Source organism: Chiloscyllium plagiosum, unplaced genomic scaffold (genome assembly GCF_037043375.1).
Source record: "Chiloscyllium plagiosum isolate Xiang-an unplaced genomic scaffold, Cpla_swu_hap1 HiC_scaffold_5, whole genome shotgun sequence".
NCBI classification, from domain to species: domain Eukaryota; kingdom Metazoa; phylum Chordata; class Chondrichthyes; order Orectolobiformes; family Hemiscylliidae; genus Chiloscyllium; species Chiloscyllium plagiosum.
The window spans coordinates 41,542,710-41,564,863 of record NW_028270143.1 but is presented as its reverse complement, the minus strand read 5'-3'; the positions used below and the strand labels follow the sequence as shown (position 1 = coordinate 41,564,863).

The window sequence follows — 22,154 nt, the reverse complement described above, 5'->3', positions numbered from 1 at the left end:
TGGTTGACAGCTTCAAGTTCCGAAGAGTAAATATCACCAACAATCTATCCTGCTCCATCCATGACAATGCTACAGTCATGACTGCACACCAATCCCTCTACTCCCTCTGAAGGCTAAGAAAATTCAGCATGTCCACAATGATTTGTACCATTTTTTTGCAGATGTGTCGTAGAACTGCTCTGCCCAAGACTGCAAGAAATTACAGAGAGTTGTGAACACTGCCCAGTCCATCACAAAAAATAACCTTCCTTTCAGTGACTCTATCTACACTTCCCGCTGTCTTGGGAAAACAGCCCACATAATCAAAGACCCCTCCCACCCAGGTTATACTCTTTTCCACCCTCTTCCAACAGCAGAAGGTACAAATGTTTGAAAACACATAAACACAGATTCAAGAACAACTTCTTGCACACTATTATCAGACTTATAAATGGACCTCTCATATATTAGAGTTAATATTTCTCTGCATCTTCTCTGTAGTTATATTCTGCATTCAGTTCTATTACCCTGACGTACTTACGTTAAGGTATGATTTGTCTGGTTATAATGCAATACAGTATGCTTCACTGTATCTTAATACAGGTGACAGTAACAAATCAAATCAAATCAAAGCACATCATGATGCTCATGATGTTGCCTTTCCTTCAATAAGTAGCATTCAAACTTCATACTGCCTGCTTATTTTAGTGAGCATACTGCCGGATGGACTTTGATATTCAATGTTTTCACACGTTCCAAACAAGAACATCTGATAGCTGTGCTATTTGTAAGAGCAAAGAAAGCAAACTTGACGTCAAAATTTTCTAATAAGGGATACACACTTGACCTTCGGCTGCAATATCTCACCAGCTAGGATGAGTTCAGGCGGGCATTGGATCATGCTCTAAATGTGAGATTCCCTGAGGAAAGGCACAAGAATGGTACGACTTGTGGATTAATAACAGCAGGATTTATAGCAGAAGACAGGGAAGTGGGGAGAACTAAACAATTAGTTTGTGTCTGTCTTCACAGAGGAAGCTACAAGAAACCTCCCAGAAATATTAGGCAACCAGGGGATTTATGAAACTGAGGAACGGAAAAAAAAGTAACATCAATAAAGAAGTAGTACTAGAAAAATTAATTAGATTGAAGGCTGATAAATCCCCTGTACTGGAGCAGCAATACCCCGAGATTGCTGAAGGAAGTGGCAAGAGAGACAGTGGATGCTTGGTGGTTACCTTTCAACAATCTATAGATTCTGCAAAGATTCCTGCAGACTGAAAATGCAACCCCATTGTTTACGAAAAGAGGGAGAGAGTGAACTGAAAAGAAAATTCTGTAGTTTGACGTCATTTTTAGGGAAAATGTTATAATCTAATATAAAGGAAGTACTCACGAATTTATAAAAGGGAAAGCATGTTTGATTAACCTTTTGGAGTTCTGTTGAGGATTTTACTTGCAGCATAAATAAAAGAGAATGAGTAATGCGTTGTATCTGGATATTCAGAAGGCTTTTAATAATAAGATCACAGAACATAGAACATAGAACATAGAACAATACAGCCGACCAGATCCTTCGGCCCTCGATGTTGTGTCGACCTGTGAACTAATCTAAGCCCATCCCCCTACACTACCCCATCATTATCCATGTGCTTATCCAAGGATTGTTTAAATCTCCCTAATGTGTCTGAGTTAACTACATTGGCAGGCAGGGCATTCAACACCCTTACCACTTTGAGTAAAGAACCTGCCTCTGACATCTGTCATATAACTATCACCCCTCAATCTGTAGCTATGCCCCTTCGTACAAGCTGACATCATCATCCTAGGAAAAAGACTCTCACTGTCCACCCTATCTAATGCTCATCATCTTGTATGTTTCTATCAAATCCCCTCTTAGCCTTCTTCTTTCCAACGAGAACAGACCCAAGTCTCTCAACCTTTCCTCATAAGACCTTCCCTCCAGACCAGGCAACATATTGGTAAATCTCCTCTGCACCTTTTCCAATGCTTCCACATCCTTCCTGTAATGGGGCAACCAGAGCTGTACACAATATTCCAAGTGTGGCCGCACTAGCATTTTGTATACTTGCAGCATGACATTACGTCACCGGAACTCAATCCCTCTACCAATAAAACCTAACAGACCGTATGTCTTCTTAACAGCACTATCAACCTGGGTGACAACTTTTAAGGATCTATGAACATGGACTCCAAGATTCCCCAGCACATCCACACTACCAAGAATCTTTCCGTTGACCCAGTACTCTGCCTTCCTGTTATTCTTCCCAAAGTGAATCACCTCACATTTATTTGCATTGAAACTCCATTTGCCATCCCTCAGCCCAACTCCCAAGTTTATCCAAGTCCCCCTGCAACCTGCAACATTCTTCCACACTGTCCACTACTCCACCGACTCTAGTGTCATCTGCAACCTTACTAACTCATCTACCTATGCCTGTGTCTAAGTCATTTATAAAAAATGACAAACAGCAGTGGTCCCAAACAGATCCTTGTGGCACATCACTAGTAACCGGACTCCAGGCTGAATATTTTCCATCAACCACCACTCGCTACCTTCTTACAAAAAGCCAGTTCCTAATCCAAACTGCTAAATCACCCTCAATCCCATGCCGCTGCATTTTCTTCACCAGCCAACCATATAGAACCTTATAAAATGCTTTACTGAAGTCCATGTACACCACGTCAACTGCCCTACCCTCATCCACATGCTTGGTCACCTTCCCAAAAAACTCAATGAGGTTTGTGAGACATGACCTGTTCTTGACTATCTGTCTGTCTGTCTCACGATCTGTGTCTCTCTCTCTCTCCCCCACCCCAGATCAGTCTTGAACACACAATCCCTGGCTTCAGGAACCAGTACCTTAACTGTTAGGCCACTGTGGGATCTCACATTGGAGGTTGGTAAACAAATTTAGATCGCATGATTGAGGGGAATGTACCAGTAAGAATTGAGAATTGGTTAACAAACAAAAAGCTGAAATAAATACGTCATTCTCAGGATCTCCTCTTAACCTTCATCTCTCCAAGAAGAACATGTGATATCAAATAACAGCTTGAGGCATCAGATGCCATAAAGGCTATACCACTAACAAAATTTCAGCAATAGTCCTGAAGATTATGTTCCATAACTTGCCTGACACCTAACAAACCTTTTCCCATACAGCTACAACACTGCTATCTGCCTGATAATGTGACACATCGGTAAGGTATGTCCTCTGCATAAAAAAAAGGACAAATCCATCCTGACCAACTACCACCCCATCAATCTCCTCTCGATCATCAGTAAAGTGATACAAAGTGCTACTTACAGTGTTATCAGGCAGCATCTGCTCAGCAGTGACTGGTTCACTGATGCTCCGTTGGGTTCTTCCAGAGCCTCATTATAGCCTTAGTTCATTCTGGCCTCACTATCGTCTTGTTTTACACTTGGACAAAAGAGGAGAAAGTGAGGTCTGCAGATGCTGGAGATCAGAGCTGAAAATGTGTTGCTGGAACAGCGCAGCAGGTCAGGCAGCATCCAGGGAACAGGGGAATCGACGTTTCGGGCATAAGCCCTTCTTCAGGAATGAGGAAAGTGTGTCCAGCAGGCTAAGATAAAAGGTAGGGAGGAGGGACTTGGGGGAGGGGCGTTGGAAATGCGATAGGTGGAAAGAGGTCAAGGTGAGGGTGATAGGTCAGACTGGGGTGGAGGCGGAGAGGTCAGGAAGAAGATTACAGGTTAGGAAGGCGGTGCTGAGTTCGATGGATTTGACTGAAACAAGGTAGGGGATGGGGAAATGAGGAAACTGGTGAAATCCGAGTTCATCCCTTGTGGTTGGAGGGTTCCTAGGCGGAAGATGAGGCGCTCTTCCTCCAACCGTCGTGTTGTTGTGGTCTGGCGATGGAGGAGTCCAAAGACCTGCATATCCTTGGTGGGGTGGGAGGGGGAGTTGAAGTGTTGAGCCACAGGGTGGTTGGGTTGGTTGGTCCGGGTGTCCCAGAGGTGTTCTCTGAAACGCTCCGCAAGTAGGCGGCCTGTCTCCCCAATATAGGCAAGTAGGCGGCCTGTCTCCCCACCCCAGTCTGACCTATCACCCTCACCTTGATCTCTTTCCACCTATCGTATTTCCAACGTCCCTCCCCCAAGTCCCTCCTCCCTACCTTTTATCTTAGCCTGCTGGACACACTTTCCTCATTCCTGAAGAAGGGCTTATGCCCGAAACGTCGATTCCCCTGTTCCCTGGATGCTGCCTGACCTGCTGCACTGTTCCAGCAACACATTTTCAACTTGGACAAAAGAGCTGATTTCCAGAGATGAGGTGAGCGTGATTGCTTTTGACATCAAGGCTGCATTTAACCGAATGTGATATCAAGGAATGCTAGCAAAACTGAAGTAAACGCTAGCAAAATTGGGATCAAGGAAAGTTAGCAAATGGGATTACATTAACATAGGATATCTGGCCAACATGGACAAGTTGGACCGAAGGGCCTGTTTCCATGTTGTACACCTCTATGACTCAAAGAACACTCTCAACTTCCCCATTCTATTTTCATAATGGAAGTCCCTCAAGCCAGGAATCCTTTTTGTACATTGCTTCTGCACACACTGCAACATTTTTACATCTTCTCTATGTGTATTAGCCAGATCTGTACATAATACTCCAGTTGATGCATTGTAAGTATTATGTGTAAGATCAGCATAATGTCCTTGCTCTTGTATTCTATACATCTATGAATAAAGCCCCAGATTCTACCTACTCTATTAACTGATCTCTCCACCTCTCTTTCCACTTTCAGTAATCTATGCACATTTAGATATAGATCTCACCACCTTAAGTAGTGTACCTTTTTTTATTACATGTCCATACTCTTCTTACAAAAATGCATCACCTCCTGGAGTCACGGAGATGTACAGCATGGAAACAGATCCTTCGGTCCAACTAGTCCATGCAACCCAGATATCCTAAACAAATCTAGCCCTATTTGCCAGCATTTGGCCCATATTCCTCTAAACCTTCCTATTCATATATCCACCCAGATGCCTTTTAGATGTTGTAATTGTACCAGCCTCCACCACTTCCTCTGGCAGCTCATTCCATTCACATACCACCCTCTGCTTGAAAAAGCTGCCCTTACATCCCTTTTAAAACTTTCCCTTCTCACCTTAAACCTATGCCCTCTAGTTTTGGACTCTCCCACCCCAGGGAAAAGACCTTGCCTAGTTATCCTATCCATGCTCCTCATGATTTTATAAACCTCTACAAGGTCACCTCTCAGCCTCTAACGCTCCAGGGAAAATAGTTCCAGTCTATTCAGCCTCTCCCTGTAGCTCAAATCCTCCAACTCTGGCAACATCCTTGTAAATCTTTTCTGAACCTTTTCAAGTTTCACAACATCCTTCCTATAGCAGGGAGGCCAGAATTGCACACAATATTCCAACAGTGGCCTAACCAATGTCCTGTGCAGCTGCAACATGACCTCCCAACTCCTATACTCAATGCACTGACCAATAAACGCAAGCATACTAAACACCTTCTTCACTATCCTATCTCCCTGTGACTCTACTTTCAATTTTGTATCCATGTTACTACTGTTCCTTTTATTCCATGAACCATACATTTTTTCACAAGTTGTTGAGTGGCACTAAATCAAGTACTTTCAGAATGATCACACAGAATAAATCAATAGTATCATCAATACCCTCATCAACTCTTTCTGGTACTTCTTCAAAAGCTTCCAGCAACTCAACTTTCTCAGATGACTATCCCAAGTTATTATTTCTCCACCATTTAAGATAGACTGATTTGCTACTGACTGACATGACATACTGAGTTTGGTCACAAAACTAGCTGGACATTGAGGGAATGGTAACATTTGCGAATACAGTAAATCCCTGAATTTATGTGCAGACCCGGCGAAGCCACATGTGTGTAGTCAATAGTATCCGACACCACAGGGAAACCTAATATTCTGGCAAAGCTGCCTGCTTCTCTCTGAAAAATATGAAATCCATGTATCCTCCTCTCTCTGCATACTGAACGTTAAGCAGTTCCCGCATAATGGCGGATGATGTAGTGAGAGATGTTAAAGAGGCCGCTTGCTAAAACCTGGTAGGATCCACTCACAAAGAAATGAATATCCTTTACTAGCAATGATTACCTCAGCCTATTGTGAGGGTGCAGTTCGATTTATAACCAGTGGCAGATTTCATTGAGCAAGTCCTTAGAGAAGCTGAAACATTGTCCATACTGTTTCTCATCAAGGGTGATGTTGGAAAAATGCCTATTGAAGATATTGATAAGTACACTCCTCCCCTTCCTCTTCCTTCTTTGAGCAGCCTGTCTTCATCTGTGTTACCTCCACTGACCCTCTCTCTATCATGATGGAGGCCAAGGAGGCATATAAACTACTTCACCCTTGATAGAGATCACATGGTCTGAGCAGAGCACTGAATTGGAAACCATGGTTTTGAGCACATGTCTGCTACTGCCCTGTAAACATGAACCACTTTGAGTAGCAATACAAGCCTTCGTGTAGTGTATTAACTCAGTAAATGCCTGTAGAAATCAAAGAGCAATTAATCTGAAAATACTCAATGATCTCTTAGAAATCTCCGATGGGAGGAACCCTGATCAAACAGGCAGTCTCACCACACACGGGGGAGGCACGGGATGCTGGTAAAATGCCAAAGGGAGGGAAGTTTAACCAATACTGGCTAATTAATTACTTGAACTCTGCCTTCCTTCAACAAGGAACAACGCAATTGCCATTCCGACATAAACACCACGGCAGTTGGAGAAGTTAGGTTTCCTTCTCATGCCTTTTGCTATCATTTTAACATTCCTCCTGTCTCCTTGTCTGTCTCTAGGAACTAAGGAAATCCTAGCCACAGTTTATTGGCAGACTTGATCAGGGAGCTTAAGGTGAAGGAACCCTTAGGAAACAGTGATCATAATATGATTGAATTTACTCTGCAATTTAAGAAGGAGAAAATAGAATCAGTGGTAATGGTATCACAACTGACTGGGAGAGGAGCCTAGCAGGAAGCACAATTGAACAGCAATGGCAGGGGTTTCTGGCAGTAATTCAGGAGACAAGGCAGAGATTCATCCCAAGGAAATAGTAGCATGTACAGGGAGAATGAGGTAACCATGGCTGACTAGGAAAGTCAGGGACAGCATAAAAGCAAAAGATAAAGCATAGAATGTGGCGAAGGGCAGTGAGAAACTAGTGGATTGGGAAGCTTACAAAGACCAACAGAAGGCAACAAAAAAAAATTAAGAAGGGAGAAGATTAAATATGAGGGTAAGGTCGCCAGTAATATAAAGGAAGACTGTAAGAGTTTCTTTAGATATAGAAAGGGCAAAAGAAAGGGAAAAGTGAACATTGAGCCACTGGAAATTGACACTGGAAAGATAGTAGTGAGGAACAAGGAAATGGCTGAGACACTGACTAATTACTTTGCGTTAGTCTTCATGGTGGAAGACACGAGTAATACCCCAAAAATTCAAGAGAGTGAGCAGGCAGAGCAGACTATGGTGGCCAATACCAAGAAGAAGACGCTAGAAAAACTGAATGGTCTGAAGGTGGATAAATTACCTGGACCAGATGGACTACACCCTAGAGTTCGAAGGGAGATAGGTGAAGAGATAGCGAAGGCATTAGTGGCAATCTTTCAGGAATGGCTAGGGAGGTTACCAGAGGACTGAAAAATTCCTAACTTGACACCCCTGTTTAAAACAGGAGTAAGGCAAAAACCAGAAAATTACAGACTGATTAACCTAATCTCGGATGTGGGTAAGATCCTGGAATCCATGGTGAAGGTTGAGATTTCTGAAGACTTGGAAGTATATGATAAAATAAGACAAATTCAGCATGGTTTTAACAAGGGGAGGTCATGCCTGACAAATCTGTTAGATTTCTTTGAGCAAGTAACGAGTGGGTTAGACCAAGGAGAACCAATGGATGTTATCTGCCTGGGCTGCAAGAAGGCCTCTGACAAGATGTCACACAGGAGGCTACTAAGTAAGATAAGGTGTTAGAGGCAAGGTCCTAGCATGGATCGAAGCTTGCTGGTATGGCACAAAGCAGAGAGTGGGGATAAAAGGGTCCTTCTCAGGATGGCAGCCGGGGACAAGTGGTCTTTCACAAGGCTCAGTGTTGGGACCACAACTTTTCACTTTATATATTAATGATCCAGATGAAGGAACTGAGGGCATTCTGGATAATTTTGCAGATGATACAAAGATAGGTCAAGGGACAGGTAGAATTGAGGAGGTGGGGAGGCTACAGAAGGATTTGGACAGGTTAGGAAAGTGGGCAAAGAAGTGATAGATGGAGTACAATGTGGGAAAGTCTCAGGTCATGCACTTTGGTAGAAAGAATAGAGGCATGGACTATTTTCTAAATGGAGTGAAAATGCAGAAGTCTGGAGTGCAAAGAGACTTGGGAGTTCTAATCTACGATTCTCTCATGGAAAACTTGCAGGTTGAGTTAGTCGTTAGGAAGGCCAATGCAATAATGGTATTTATTTTGAGAGGATTTGAATATAAAAGCAGGGATGTATTTCTGAGGCTTTATAAGACTCTGGTCAGGCCACATTTGGAGTATTGTGCGCAGTTTTGGGCCTCATATCTCAGGAAGGATGTACTGGCTCTGGAGCGTGTTCAGAGGAGGTTCACGAGAATGGTCCCAGGAATGAAAAGCTAGACGTATAAGGAATGTTTAAGGTCTCTGGGTCAATACTCCATGGAGTTTAGAAGGATGACAGGGATCAAATAGAAACATACAGAATATTGAATGGCCTGGACAGAGTGAATGTTGGGAAGATTGGTAGGAGAGATTCGGACCCAAGGGCACAGCTTTAGAGTAAAGGGAAGACCTTTTAGAATGGAGATAGGGTGAAACTTCTTCAGCCAGAGAGTGGTAAGTCTATGGAATTCATTGCCAAAGAAGGCTGTGGAGGCCAGGTCATTGAGTATATTTATGACTGAGATAGATAGGTTCTTGATTGTAAAGGGGATCAAGGGTTACAGGGATAAAGTGGGAGAATGAGGTTGAGAAACATATCAGCCATGATTAATGGTAGGGCAGACTCGAAGGGCTGAATGGCCTATTTTCTGTTCCTATGTCTTCTGGTCTGATAGTGTTTAGATGAAATTTTAATTGGCTCAAGAAGATTTAGATGAATACAAGGGGGGGTGCACAGTGGCTCAGCAGTTAGCATTGCTGCCTCACAGGACCAGGGACCCAGACTCAATTCTATCCTTGGGTGACTGTCTGCGTGGAGTTTGCACATTCTCTCTGTGTCTGTATCGGTCTCATCGGGTGTTCTGGTTTCTTCCCACAGTTCAAAATTGTGTAGGTTAAATAGATTGACCACGCTAAATTGCCAATAGTGTCCAGGGAGGTATAGGTTGGCTGGATTGGCCATGGGAAATGCAGAGTTAGGGATAGAGTATGGGGGGTGGTGAGTCTGAGAGGGATGGTCTTCAGTGAGTCAGTGTGGACTTGTTGGACCAAATATTTCCACACTGTAAGGATTCTAAAATATGCAAATAATAGCAAACTTGTTAATTTCAAAAGCCAAGCCATTGTGGAAAAGCAATTGGAATAAGCTATCAGAAAAGTGGCTATAGAGGTTATATGGTGGCTTTTGTAATGTGCTATTCAGTAATCACATGCAGTATCAATTATAGCCTGGTCAGCAGCATCAGAACGGACATACTTGTACTGAGAAGTGTGTATATAACAAAATGCAAAAGGGGTAGTCCATGAGGGTAAATCAGGGAAGCTCATGGCCTACAGTTAAAGGAATTAATATGAATTATTTGCAAAGTATTAGAATGCATTGAAATATCATAACCACTATTTATATTGGAATTTCCCTGGCAATTCTCTGAATTATCTTTGTTATGTGAAAGTCAGGTATTGGAATAGGACTGAAGTAGAACAGGACCAAAATGAGAGCCTCCCAGTATTCTTAAAAGAGTTTGGAATGAGAGTAAGCTGGAGATGTAATGAAAAGGCACAGCAGGAAAGCTGAAGAGAAGGAAAGGCTGACCAGTGCGAGAGAAGTTATTTAAAACCACGTGGAAATGTTAAGCAGGTTTGAATTATAAGAGAAAATTACCAATACTACAAGACTTTAAATTCAAAAATGTAACTTCTTTTGAAGGAAGGGAGACAAAAATTAGCATGCCATAAGCAATGAAAGAAATTTCATAGTGTCACTTAGAGGTAATTAACAGTCACTGCATGGAGACACAAGTCTACTTAATAGTGATCTTGTAAGAGAGAGCGAATAAAATTAACAACCAGACTTTCTGATTAGGAAAAAACACTTTGCCATATTCTCGACAGAAGTCACATACAATTACAAATGTCAAATTAATGTGGATTTTTGACACTGCTAGGTCCATATGGATGATTGAGTGTACTGGTTTTAATAATATTTTAATAATATTAGACCACCTTATGAGGGATTGAAAATGGGTATTCAAGACCAATTTGATTTTTCCGGTTCAGCAGGTTAATGGGGCAATAATGGCACTAATGTGGGATGATAGAAAGATTGCTAGCAAGACATAACTCGAGGTGAGTGAGGAACGAATGCAAATCAGCTGAGGGAAAAGGGAACAAAGATAATGAAAGTGGAGTTAATTTTGCCTTTTGATGACAGGTTAAATGGTCCTAGTGAATCAGCCACCCGTTATAAATTTCTCCTGATTTTCATTTTTATTGAAGTCTTTGTTTTTCTCCTGAGTAAGATTAACAATTGGAGGAGGACTGCAACTTTCATAATGCTTTTTGTGAAGGCTTTTTTTTGGAGCAGCTTAAATATCATTTCAAAATAGATATTATCGATAAATTTCAGCTGCTGCTATCATAGAATTTATTTCTGGAAGATAAATAATGAACACGGATCATAGAATTTATTTCTGGAAGATAGATAATGAATACGGTATCATAGAACGTTTTCCGTATAGGAGCTGGGACATCTTGTTGAGCTTATACAGGATGAGGTCTCTTCTGGAATATTATATCTGTTCTAGCCACACTGTTATAGGAAGGATATTATTAAACTGGAGATGGTTCAGAAACGATTTACCAGGATGTTGCTGGGAATGCAGGGTTTGCGATATAAAAATAGAAAGGAAAGACAGGGACTTTTTTCACTGAAGCACAGGAGTTTGAGGGGTAAACTTATTGAGGTTTATAAAATCACGAGGAGCATAGATAAGCAAGGGTCTTTTCCCTAGCGTGAGGGAAATTCAAAACTAGGTGAGAGGAGAAAAACTTAAAAAGGACAGGAGGGGCAAATGTTTTACACAGTGGCTCAATTGTGGAATGAAATGCCAGAGGAAGTGGTGGATACAGGTATTGTTATATTTTTAAAAAAATTTGGATAAGTTCGTGAATAGGAAACATTTGGAGGGAGATGGGCCAAGCACAGGCAGATGTGATTGGTTTAGTTTGGACACATGGTCGGTGTGGACTGGTTGGGCTGAAGGTCTGTCTCTCTGCTATAGTAATGTGGCTCTAAACTTAAATTGAGGCAGTCCTAATGCTGATTTTTTTTAATTGTAAGTTTCATTTGAGAGTTGACATCATTATATAAATATTGAAGGAAAGGAACAACTTTTCCTTTACAATTCAATTTTGGTTTTAAAATTTTGACATATGTACCTTTAAGCTATGACACAAGCGATCAGAATCAGACTAAATGATTGAGAAGCAATTTTCCTCTGACAAAACTCGTAATGATATTTATTTTAAAGCAGTGGTTATGAAATGTGGATTTGTGAGAACCAAAAAGCTTCACAGGGCAGGAAACAGGAAGCTGGGTGGTAAAAGTTCATCTCTACGGGCTACTTAACAGGCAGGAAGTTTTCTTGGGCGACATATTCATAGCATAGACTCTCTCATGCAAACAGTGCCATGAGCAACCTGTTGTTTACAGCATAAGGGAAGCACTGAAAATATTGTGCCTTTGCGTCAGATCAAATCCTTACAATGAACAAAAACTTCCAGATGATTGTGTTTGCTCCAGATTTCCTTTGGGAAAACTTGATTTTATGTCAATATTCTTAAACAAGATTACCCACATCAGTCTTGTTTGCCACATTTTTTACATTTTTCATTCTGATTTTCTTCCTTCTTCCCTTTACTCCTGCTGTGTTAATATTTCATGATACTGATTACTCTCCAAAATCTTACTAACTTTCATGAGTTCTCTTTAACAGTAGACAACAAGCTATGCAACCATGAGGCCATAGTTTGTCAATCCAATCCTTTCCTGAATTCTGGTGTGGACATATATATACTGTTCAGCAAAAGTCACTGGTATTAATAGCAATGAGAATCATGACAGCCAAGAAAGAGGACATCTGATCGTTCATGCATGTGCTCCTGTTGGCTCCTCAACTCTACTCTTACTCCCAGAGTAAACACTTCAAAGGATACTCTCAACGCTTCTTTTAAAAAGCACACCAGCCTCATTGACACCTGGGAAACCATGGTGTAGGACTTCTCAAAGAGGAGGAAAGGCATCTGGGAAGGATCGATACATCTTGAGTCTCAACACCAATGGAAAGTTGAAGTCTTGGCAACGGACAGCATGACTATCCAGGCATCCTGCTCACCCATTCCCCATACCACCATCTGTCCCATATCTGACAGAGAGTGTAGGTTGTACATTAGACTCTTCAGTCAGCTGGGAAACCATTTTCATTCTGGATCAGGTCATCCTCAACTATGATGGACTGCTTTAGAAGAAGCAAGCAATAATGGCAGTTAATTCTCATCATATGCTTGGTAAACTGAGAGAAGTTATACCCAGAATTGATAAAATCCAGTAGTGGCAGGGAAATGAAAATTCAAACAATAATGTTGCTTTAAATTATTTTTTAAGATGACTTGTACTAAGACCAGATTTATTATTCATTTGTTTTGGCCTTGACAATTGATTATTTATCAGGTATTTCAGAGAGCTTTAAGAGTCAACCATATGATATGCACTGAAATTACTGTGTTGGTCTGACTAGATGGGGTGACAGGTTATATTCTCAAAAATGCATTGATTTCACAACATTGATTGATTGAATTTGAACTCATGATCCTGGGTCGCTAGTTCTGGAATCTTACAAACATTACAACGTAAAAAGAAGCAGCCAGAATACACGACAGCATGAAAGCTTAGCCCAGGGTCGAGAAATACATTGAGTTTCTGCCTCAATTAGGTGATAATTAGAAAGATGAATGGACTGGATGTCAGGGGTGCACAGATATTTACAGAAACAAAGATGGCTTCAACTTCGAGAATATTAAGCTAGAGGAGAATTCTTGGATTTTTGCAGAAGTAATGAAGGATTTTATTAACAACTTAGGGCAGAATTTTATTGCTTGATACCTCTTCCCCTTCTTCCTCCTTCACCAACTCCTCTGACAGGCTGGAAGTGGGATAAGGTGTGAAAAAATGGGTGCTGGTGGAGCTGTGTCAGGATTATACTCTGGTTTAGTTCTGTTACTTTGGAGGTTTTCCAGCAACAGCCTACAAGATCAGTAGGTTTCCTGTTCTCAGGAGGCAGGCATCGATTTGCATACTTAACAGCCCTATTAAACTGCCAGCATGAAAGACTACCCCTTCTGTCTGTGCAACTTCCTCACCAGAGGGAATTTCTCTCCACCCTGCACCCCTTGAGTTTTTCATTTCTAATTTACTTGCTTTGAAGTATGCTAAGGACTCCCACCTGCCTCAATAGTATTGACCTCTCTCTGTGGGGCTGCTGAAACCTCAGAGCTCATCCATTCTACTTAACTGCACAGTAATCCAGAGTGGACCAGTTGGGATGCCATCTATGGTAACATCACCATGGCCAGTCCTGCTGCTGGCAGGTGTGGGCCTGGAACCTGACATTTTATTTTTGGCAGAGTTTTGAGATCCTGAAGTTGGTGATAAAATACAGCAGAGAACATTTATTGCATTATAGAGTGATGGTGACACTGAGGATGTATAACATCTGCTTAGTATAGCATTATACTCATTAGGACACCACAGCAACATCCAGCTCCTTTTAAAACTAGCCCTGAAAATCACATTTCACTTTTGTCACCTACTGGGTGGTTGTAGACAAATGGAGCTTTAGTACATATGTTTGGCATAAAAATACACGTTTGCATCATAGTTACTGTAATTTCTAGATAGCCACATACAGTTTGTAAATTTATACCACACAATAATTTATGTAGTCATCAAACATCATAAAACATAAAATAACCCAAATGCTTAAAAGGTTTGCAATCTACAATGTTCTTTTATTCCTCATGAAGGGCTTTTGCCCGAAACATCGATTTCGAAGCTCCTTGGATGCTGCCTGAACTGCTGTGCTCTTCCAGCACCACTAATCCAGAATCTGGTTTCCAGCATCTGCAGTCATTGTTTTTACCTTACAATTTTCTTGGGTATATTTCTTGGGTATATTCTTGGGTAAATCTTGGTTCGATTTAAATTATTACCTCAGATGGTCCAAGAATGTAATATTCTGCTGAAGTTTTAATATTTTATATAGTTAGCAGATAAGAAGATCAGAAATATTAAAGTGTACACAATATGGTGGGCTGAAGCCTTGTTTCTATGATGCACGGCAATGATTTCAATAAATTGGCAAGTTTCACTATTGTCTTAAATACACTTAAAGAAGCAACATTTATATTCAAATGAAACATGAATAGTATTGCCAGAATTTGCCAGTAGCAATCTGTTCTTCACATATTTTGCAAAATATGACAACTTATATAATCCAATTAAATATACAGGAAATGCACCTCTGAATAATGACTCAACTGCCTTATTAAACTGATTTATCCATAGCTTCGTTATACTAAGTAAATAAAAAACTTTTGCACCACGTCCCAAATTTCTTGATACATTCCATAGTCTGACGTAACAATTTAAAACCTTGGGAGAATTTAGTTTTCTCTCAATTGAGCAAACAGAATTATTAAGCCTTCATGGATTCACAGATTCACACAATTAAGATGTAGACTAATTTTTTTTAGATTAGATTAGATTACAGTGTGGAAACAGGCCCTTCGGCCCAACAGGTCCACACCGACCCGCCGAAGCGCAACCCACCCATACCCCTACATTTACCCCTTTACCTAACACTACGGGCAATTTAGCATGGCCAATTCACCTAACCTGCACATCTTTGGACTGTGGGAGGAAACCGGATCACCCGGAGGAAACCCCACGCAGACACGGAGAGAATGTGCAAACTCCACACAGTCAGTCGCCTGAGGCGGGAATTGAACCCGGGTCTCAGGCGCTGTGAGGCAGCAGTGCTAACCACTGTGCCACCGTGCCGCCCGGTAAATGTGGTCAGGAGAAGCAATGGCCTAGTGAAATTCTCGCTGGACTGTTAATCTAGAGACTCAGGTAATGGTCCGGGGAGCCAGATTCAAATCCTGCTATGGCAGATAGTGTAATTTGAACTCAGTGAGATCTGGAAGTAAGACTCTAATGATGAATCCTTTGCCAATTGTTGGAAAAACCCATTTGGCTCACTAATGTCCTTTAGGAAAGGAAACTGCTAGCCTTACCTAGTCTGGCCTAGATGTGACTCCATACCTATGACAATATGGTTGACTTTTAACTGTCCTCTGGACAATAAATACTGACTTGACCAGTGATGCCCTCATCCCGTGAATGAACGAAAAAAATGTCAGAAGGCTCAATGTATATTCGATGGCCAAGAATTTCTGCTTTGGAAATAACTGATAATCTGGTTGGATGCTGAATTCAGAAGCTTTGCTATCTGAGGAAAATGTGGGTGTGGAAGATTGTGTCCTTCATGGAAACCTTCATGCACGAATAGAGGACATCCCTGAACTACAAGATAGGTTTTGCTTGGAAGCCTCCTCATGGGGCAAGAGGTCCTACTTGCTGCTGGTAGAATTCCTGTGGCAACAAAAGAGGCATTGAATTGGTTCCTGATTGATCATGGGGGGGAAATCTTAATTAACAACAGGGCTGGAAGGTTAACCCCAAACCTGGCACACCGCTGTCTAATTGGGGGAATCAGGAAGGCCATCTTCTCTCTCAAGTTTATGATCTGAATTACTGAAAATGACTTTAAAAAGCCAAACCTTTTACCATTTATGTTGGTGTTGCATAGTCATGTTCTAAATGTCACTTTTAGTTTCCAAGCCATGAAAACAGTTTGGTTTGAAGAGCCTCCTTGAAGGCCTGCAAACTGGTACAATGAGCAGAAACTCACAATGTTGGTGAATTCATTTATGGGGTACGGCCAAGTTTGTGCATGGCAGTAATTGCCAGCTAGATTGTTTTTTAAAATTAGTGCAAAAAAATCATGGAAAATTAATATAGAGTCATAGAGATGTACAGCATGGAAACAGTCCCTTCGCTCCAACTCGTCCATGCCAACCAGATATCCCAACCCAATCTAGTCCCACCTGCCAGTACCCGGCCCATATCCCTCCAAACCCTTCCTATACATTTACCCATCCAGATGCCTTTTAAATGTTGCAATTGTACCAGCCTCCACCACTTCCTCCAGCAGCTCATTCCATACACGTATCACCCTCTGAGTGAAAAAGTTGTCCCTTAGGTTCTTTTTATATCTTTCCCTTCTCACCTTAAGCCTATGCTCTCTAGTTCTGGACTCCCCAACTCCAGGGAAAGGATTTTGTCTATTTACCCTATCCATGCCCCTCATGACTTTATAAACCTCTATAAGGTCACCTCTCAGCTTCCAGCACTCCAAGTAAAACAGCCCCATCCTATTAAGCCTCTCCCTATAACTCAAATGCTCCAACACTAGCGAAATCCTTGAAAATGTTTTCTGAACACTTTCAAGTTTCACAACATCTTTCTGATAGGAAAGATACCAGAATTGCACACAAAATTCCAACAGTGGCCTAACCAATGTCCTGTATAGTCGCAATATGACCTCCCAGCTCCTGTACTCAATACTCTGACCAATAAAGGAAAGCATTATCCTAACTACCTGCGACTCAACCTTCAAGGAGCTATGAACCTGCACTCCAAGGTCTCTTTGTTCAGCAACACTCCCTAGGACCTTACCATTAAGTGTATAAATCCTGTTAAGATTTGCTTTCCCAAAATGCAGCACCTCACATTTAACTAAATTAAACTCCATCTGCCAATTCTCAGCCCAATGGCTCATCTGATCACGATCCTGTTGTAATCTGAGGTAACCTTTTTCACTGTCCACTACACCTCTACCTTTGGTATCATCTGCAAACTTACTAACTATACTTCTTATGCTCGCATCCAAATCATTTATATAAGTGATGAAAATAGTGGACCCAGCACCGATCCTTGTGGCACTCCACTGGTCACAGGCCTCCAGTCTGAAAAACAACCCTCCACTACCACCCTCTGTCTTCTACCTTTGAGCAAGTTCTGTATCCAAATGACTAGTTCTCCCTGAATTCCGTGAGATGTAACCTTGCTAACCAGTCTCCCATGGGGAACCTTGTTTAATGCCTTGCTGAAGTCCATGTAGAATACATCGACCACTCGCCCTCATCAATCCTCTTTGTTACTTCTTCAAAAAACTCAGTCAAGTTTATGAGACATGATTTCCCATGCCCAAAGCCATGTTGACTATACCTAATCAGTCATTGCCTTTCCAAATACATGTACATCCTGTCCCTCAGGATTCCCTCCAAAAACTTGTCCACCACCGAGGTCAGGCTCACTGGTCTATAGTTCCCTGGCTTATCCTTACCCCCCCTTCTTAAGCAGTGACACCACGTTAGCCAACCTCCAGCTTTCCAACACCTCACCTGTGACTATCGATGATACAAACATCTCAGTAAGAGGCCCAGCGATCACTTCCCTAGCTTCCCACAGAGTTCTAGGGTACACTTGATCAGGTATGCAATAAAGATAATTTGCACTAAAACTCCTTGATCTTTTGCATTGATTTGGCTAATTTTGGGAAAATTGCATTGAAATAAGGAATACAATACAGGGAAACAGCAGCTCAATACATTTAAAATGTGACAAGAAGGTCATAGAGAATGAAACTAACCTCTAGTTTGAAGTCCTGGACCACAGGTTTCATGTGCTCCAGGGCTGTCTTGACGGACATTCCAAGGTACCAACTGACACCGGTGCCATTTGTGTGTTTTCCACCTAGCAGAAGGAATGAACCATTATATTTTTAACGTTGGTATAAAAGAAAAAAAATAAGTTGTGTTTTTTTCCCATATCTTTGATATGATATCCATAATTTCCACAACACTTGCCACCATGAAGGGTACACTAATGACAAGATCTACTCAATGATTGAAATAGGGATCTGCAAGGCTGGGTCAAGGTTTTGATCTGCAGCAATGTGTGGCAGTGAAGCGTGGATTGCCGACAAGGAAATTTCCAGGTGCTGGAGAATTTCCATCAGTGAAGTCTCTGCAGAGTATGCAAGCTTAGGTAGGAAGTTAGGCAGAAGTTTCCCAATGTCCATGCCAAGGCAATTTCTCTATTATTACAGTTATGATCATTCAAAGGAGAAAGTGAGGACTGCAGATGCTGGAGATCAGAACTGAAAATGTGTTGCTGGAAAAGCGCAGCAGGTCAGGCAGCATCCAAGGACCAGGAGAATCGACGTTTCGGGCATGAGCCCTTCTTCAGGAGGGCTGAAGAAGGGCTCATGCCCAAAACGTCGATTCTCCTGCTCCTTGGATGCTGCCTGACCTGCTGCGCTTTTCCAGCAACACATTTTCAGCTATGATCATTCAAAGCCAACTCCATTGAACCGGACACTATGGATAAGTGAAATATTCAGCTTCTTCCGAGGGCAAATTCAATCTTAAGGATGTTCCCAATAACAAGGACAAGGGATATTTAGGAACTCTCCAAAGGTCTAATTGAAAGTCAGATAAATTGACAATAGGCCCTGGGAGGTAATTACACCAAACCAGTGTGCAATAGTGCTTCAGTCAACAAGCCACAACACAGTCAGGCACTAACAGTTTGAACTCTGATGCAGAGAGCTGACAGGTGGGAAAGAGAGAAAGCAGAGCCCTTCCCATGTGCCATCCTCCGAGCAACATTTGGCCTCTGCCCAAGGAACTTCGGCTCCAGGATTGGCCTGCTGAGTCACCTAATGACGCACAAATCATGATGCCTGCAGACATTACCCTTCTTTTAAGGGATTGATGATGATGACAAATGTCCTCACGTTCGGAATGCAAACCTAAGGCAGAAGATTATTCCTGAATATCATTTTGCTGTTTATAAACACTGACTTGCAGTGCTCCATGCCATTTGGCAAAGTGTTAATATTGCTTTCATACAAAATTAATTTACTTTCGTATTAATTTTGAGTCAATATGGACAAATTTCACTCTAATAATAGGAAAAGATTACCTCATATGATTATAGTCTGTTTCCTAATGGAATGAAGATATCAGTTTCTTAAGAACATTGGTCTCGTTCCACTTTCCCTCAATTATAACTCACTTCCTAAGTGCAAGCCATACAGGAAATAATACTGTGGCATGCTGATAAGGATTACATCAATTCTGACCTTTCCAGGGAATTTGTCAAAATGCCAATGGGAATTAAATCTTCCCCCCACCCCCCACCCCCCCCCCCCACACCTACTCCCACTTTGTTATGTGAGTGGTGAGTGTGATATGTATGTTGGTGCATTATTTTAAGAATGCTGTTGGTGTGATTATTGAATTAAGATACAAACTTCAGAATCTTATATGTTAGTATTGCATGCTGGGCTAGGTTGTGACTGTGTCAAATATGCAGAATGCAAAATACTGAATTGGCAATCTTGCTTTACACATTCTCGGTTTAACTGAAGGCATCTCAAAAGAGCTGTATTAGAGGATTCCAATTCATTATCAGCTAATTTATATTATTGTACCAAGTTAAAATAGATACCAGATTGAGAGGTTTTGTGGCACAATGATAGTGTCCCCACTTCTGAGCCAGAGTCCTCAGTGTAAAATTATCTCTTTACAGCTTGATCAGAAAATATCAAAACCCAATACTGGGTATAAGAAAACAAAGAAAACCTATATCAGGAGAGTTCTTGTGGTGTAGTGGTAATGTCTTTACTTCTAGAGGTGTGTATTATGTCTTATAGGTTGTTTGGAAAAACAACTAAAATCTATACCAGAGATTTGCCCCCACAAAAATTTTCCCTCACAATATTACAGCCTTACACAATTGCTGTGTACAACTATAAACAAAAGACTTTCAATCAACCAATTTTTTGTTTTACAGAACATTCTCATTCAATAGTCTGGGTCACCTTTGCTTTGGAAGCTGCTTCCTTAATAACCTATTTTCAAAAACTGTGGTTCCAAAGAACTTTATTATCATTAATCTGCAGATTTTATAAACATACCTTGGTCCAACTCTCACAATGTCCATCAAAATGAGGATTCGAGAATTATTGACCTGGATTTTCACTATGACAGAAAGCCTTTCTATCATGGGTGAAAGTGAGGACTGCAGATGCTGGGGATTAGAGTCGAGAGCGTGGTGCTGGAAAAGCACAGCAGGTCAGGCAGCATCCCAGGAGCAGGAAAATCGATGTTTCGGGCAAAAACCCTTCATCAGGAAAGACTGGCATTACTGATGAAGGGCTTTTGCCTATAAGGTCGATTTTTCTGCTCCTTGGATGCTGCCTGATCTGCTGAGCTTTTCTAGCACCACGCTCGCAAGCTTTTCTATCATGGTGAACAAGGCAGAAATGCCCAAAAGCTTCACAGTACAAACTGGGATAAATGTAATTTAGGCACTGGGATGTCTACTACACTGTACTTCAAAAAAGAGGTCATGCTGCTTTCAGAGTCTAAGATGGAGATCAGAAACAGGAAGCCAAAATTCTGATTCCCAAAATTGGGTTAAGGTTTGGTTTTAAGCTCACTGGAGTGTCAGAAATCCCAACCTTCCTGGTTGGGAGCCACTGTTGTATTGATTTACATGCTATGAGAACTCATTTGAACTCCTGTCTGCTGGAATTATGCTCATGAGCACAATCTCACTTTGCAAAATTGAGAAAAAATATGTGCTTACAGGTCAGACAGTGTAAACAAGGCTTGTACTTGGAAGGAGAGTCTTCTTCCTGAAAGTTTACGCCCAGTAGGGTTAGTCCTTTCCTGCCAAGGTATTTCTTTGCATAAACTGTAAAAATGTAAGGGATGCATTCTGCCCAGTCCATCCAACTCAAATGCAGTCTTTAAAGTGCACAACCACAGTTTGTCTCAACTTCTAGCTACCTTGTTAATTCTGAATATTAGAGTCTCAGCTATATATGTAATGTATATGATTTAGAATTATTATCTTAGTTGCTCAGAATTCCTATTTAATCATTATGTCTAATCTTGGATTTGTTCAGGTTTGTAAGTATGATTTATGGTTGAATTCAATCCTGAAATGCTGGTTCTTGTTTTCTTACACATGTGCTTCTATGATTTCTATTCTTTTAAAGATTATGTTCTAGCAAGCCACAACATAACGATATCTGGGGTGTTCAGTATTCTGACAATTGGGATCATGACAAAAGCAACTGCCACACTTGTCAAAAAGACATGTTAAATGGAATTGTCAAAAGGAACTTCTCAAAGGGAGCTATCAAAATTTTGCCTTGCCTTTTAAATATTTGTAAAACAATTTCTGGAGAGTTAAAATTAAAGCTTGCTTTTCAATTGATCAGTTCACAGAAGCCTGAGGATTCCATTATTGGATTAGTGCGGCATAACTTATATCATAACCACCCGTGATCACAACACAGTACCTGCTTTTTCTTAGTGTAGTTTCATAGCTACAAGTAATTCGAAACTACTTGAAATGTGACCATGTACTCCAATGCTTGTAATCATGAGGACTTGTGTACCTGAATGAGATGATGGTTGTTATAAGATGTTATGTAAATGGAAGAAATGTAAAGATAGCAATTCAACTTTTATAAGCAACCTTTTTTGAGTGTAGTGAAATCTGAAATAGACCTACAGAATTTTATTTCATTTCTGTGTGTCTTCCCATGGTGGTTACTGGGAGAGTTAGCATGGTAGATTTAAGGACAGATGGTGGTGATTGGGGGCAAAAGTTGGAATGAGTTGGCACCAAGTTTGCAGGAGGGCTTCAAAGGTTTCTG

General features: G+C 41.2%; 1 protein-coding gene across 1 annotated transcript in view; it reads right to left on the bottom strand.

Annotated features, from left to right (window-relative positions):
- LOC122549803 (thrombospondin type-1 domain-containing protein 7A-like) overlaps positions 1-22,154 on the bottom strand; it is a 403,547-nt gene that overhangs the window by 77,891 nt on the left and 303,502 nt on the right. Inside the window, exon 11 of the mRNA XM_043689852.2 lies at positions 18,066-18,169. Coding sequence (XP_043545787.2) covers positions 18,066-18,169 — 104 coding nt within the window. The remainder of the gene's footprint in view (positions 1-18,065; positions 18,170-22,154) is intronic.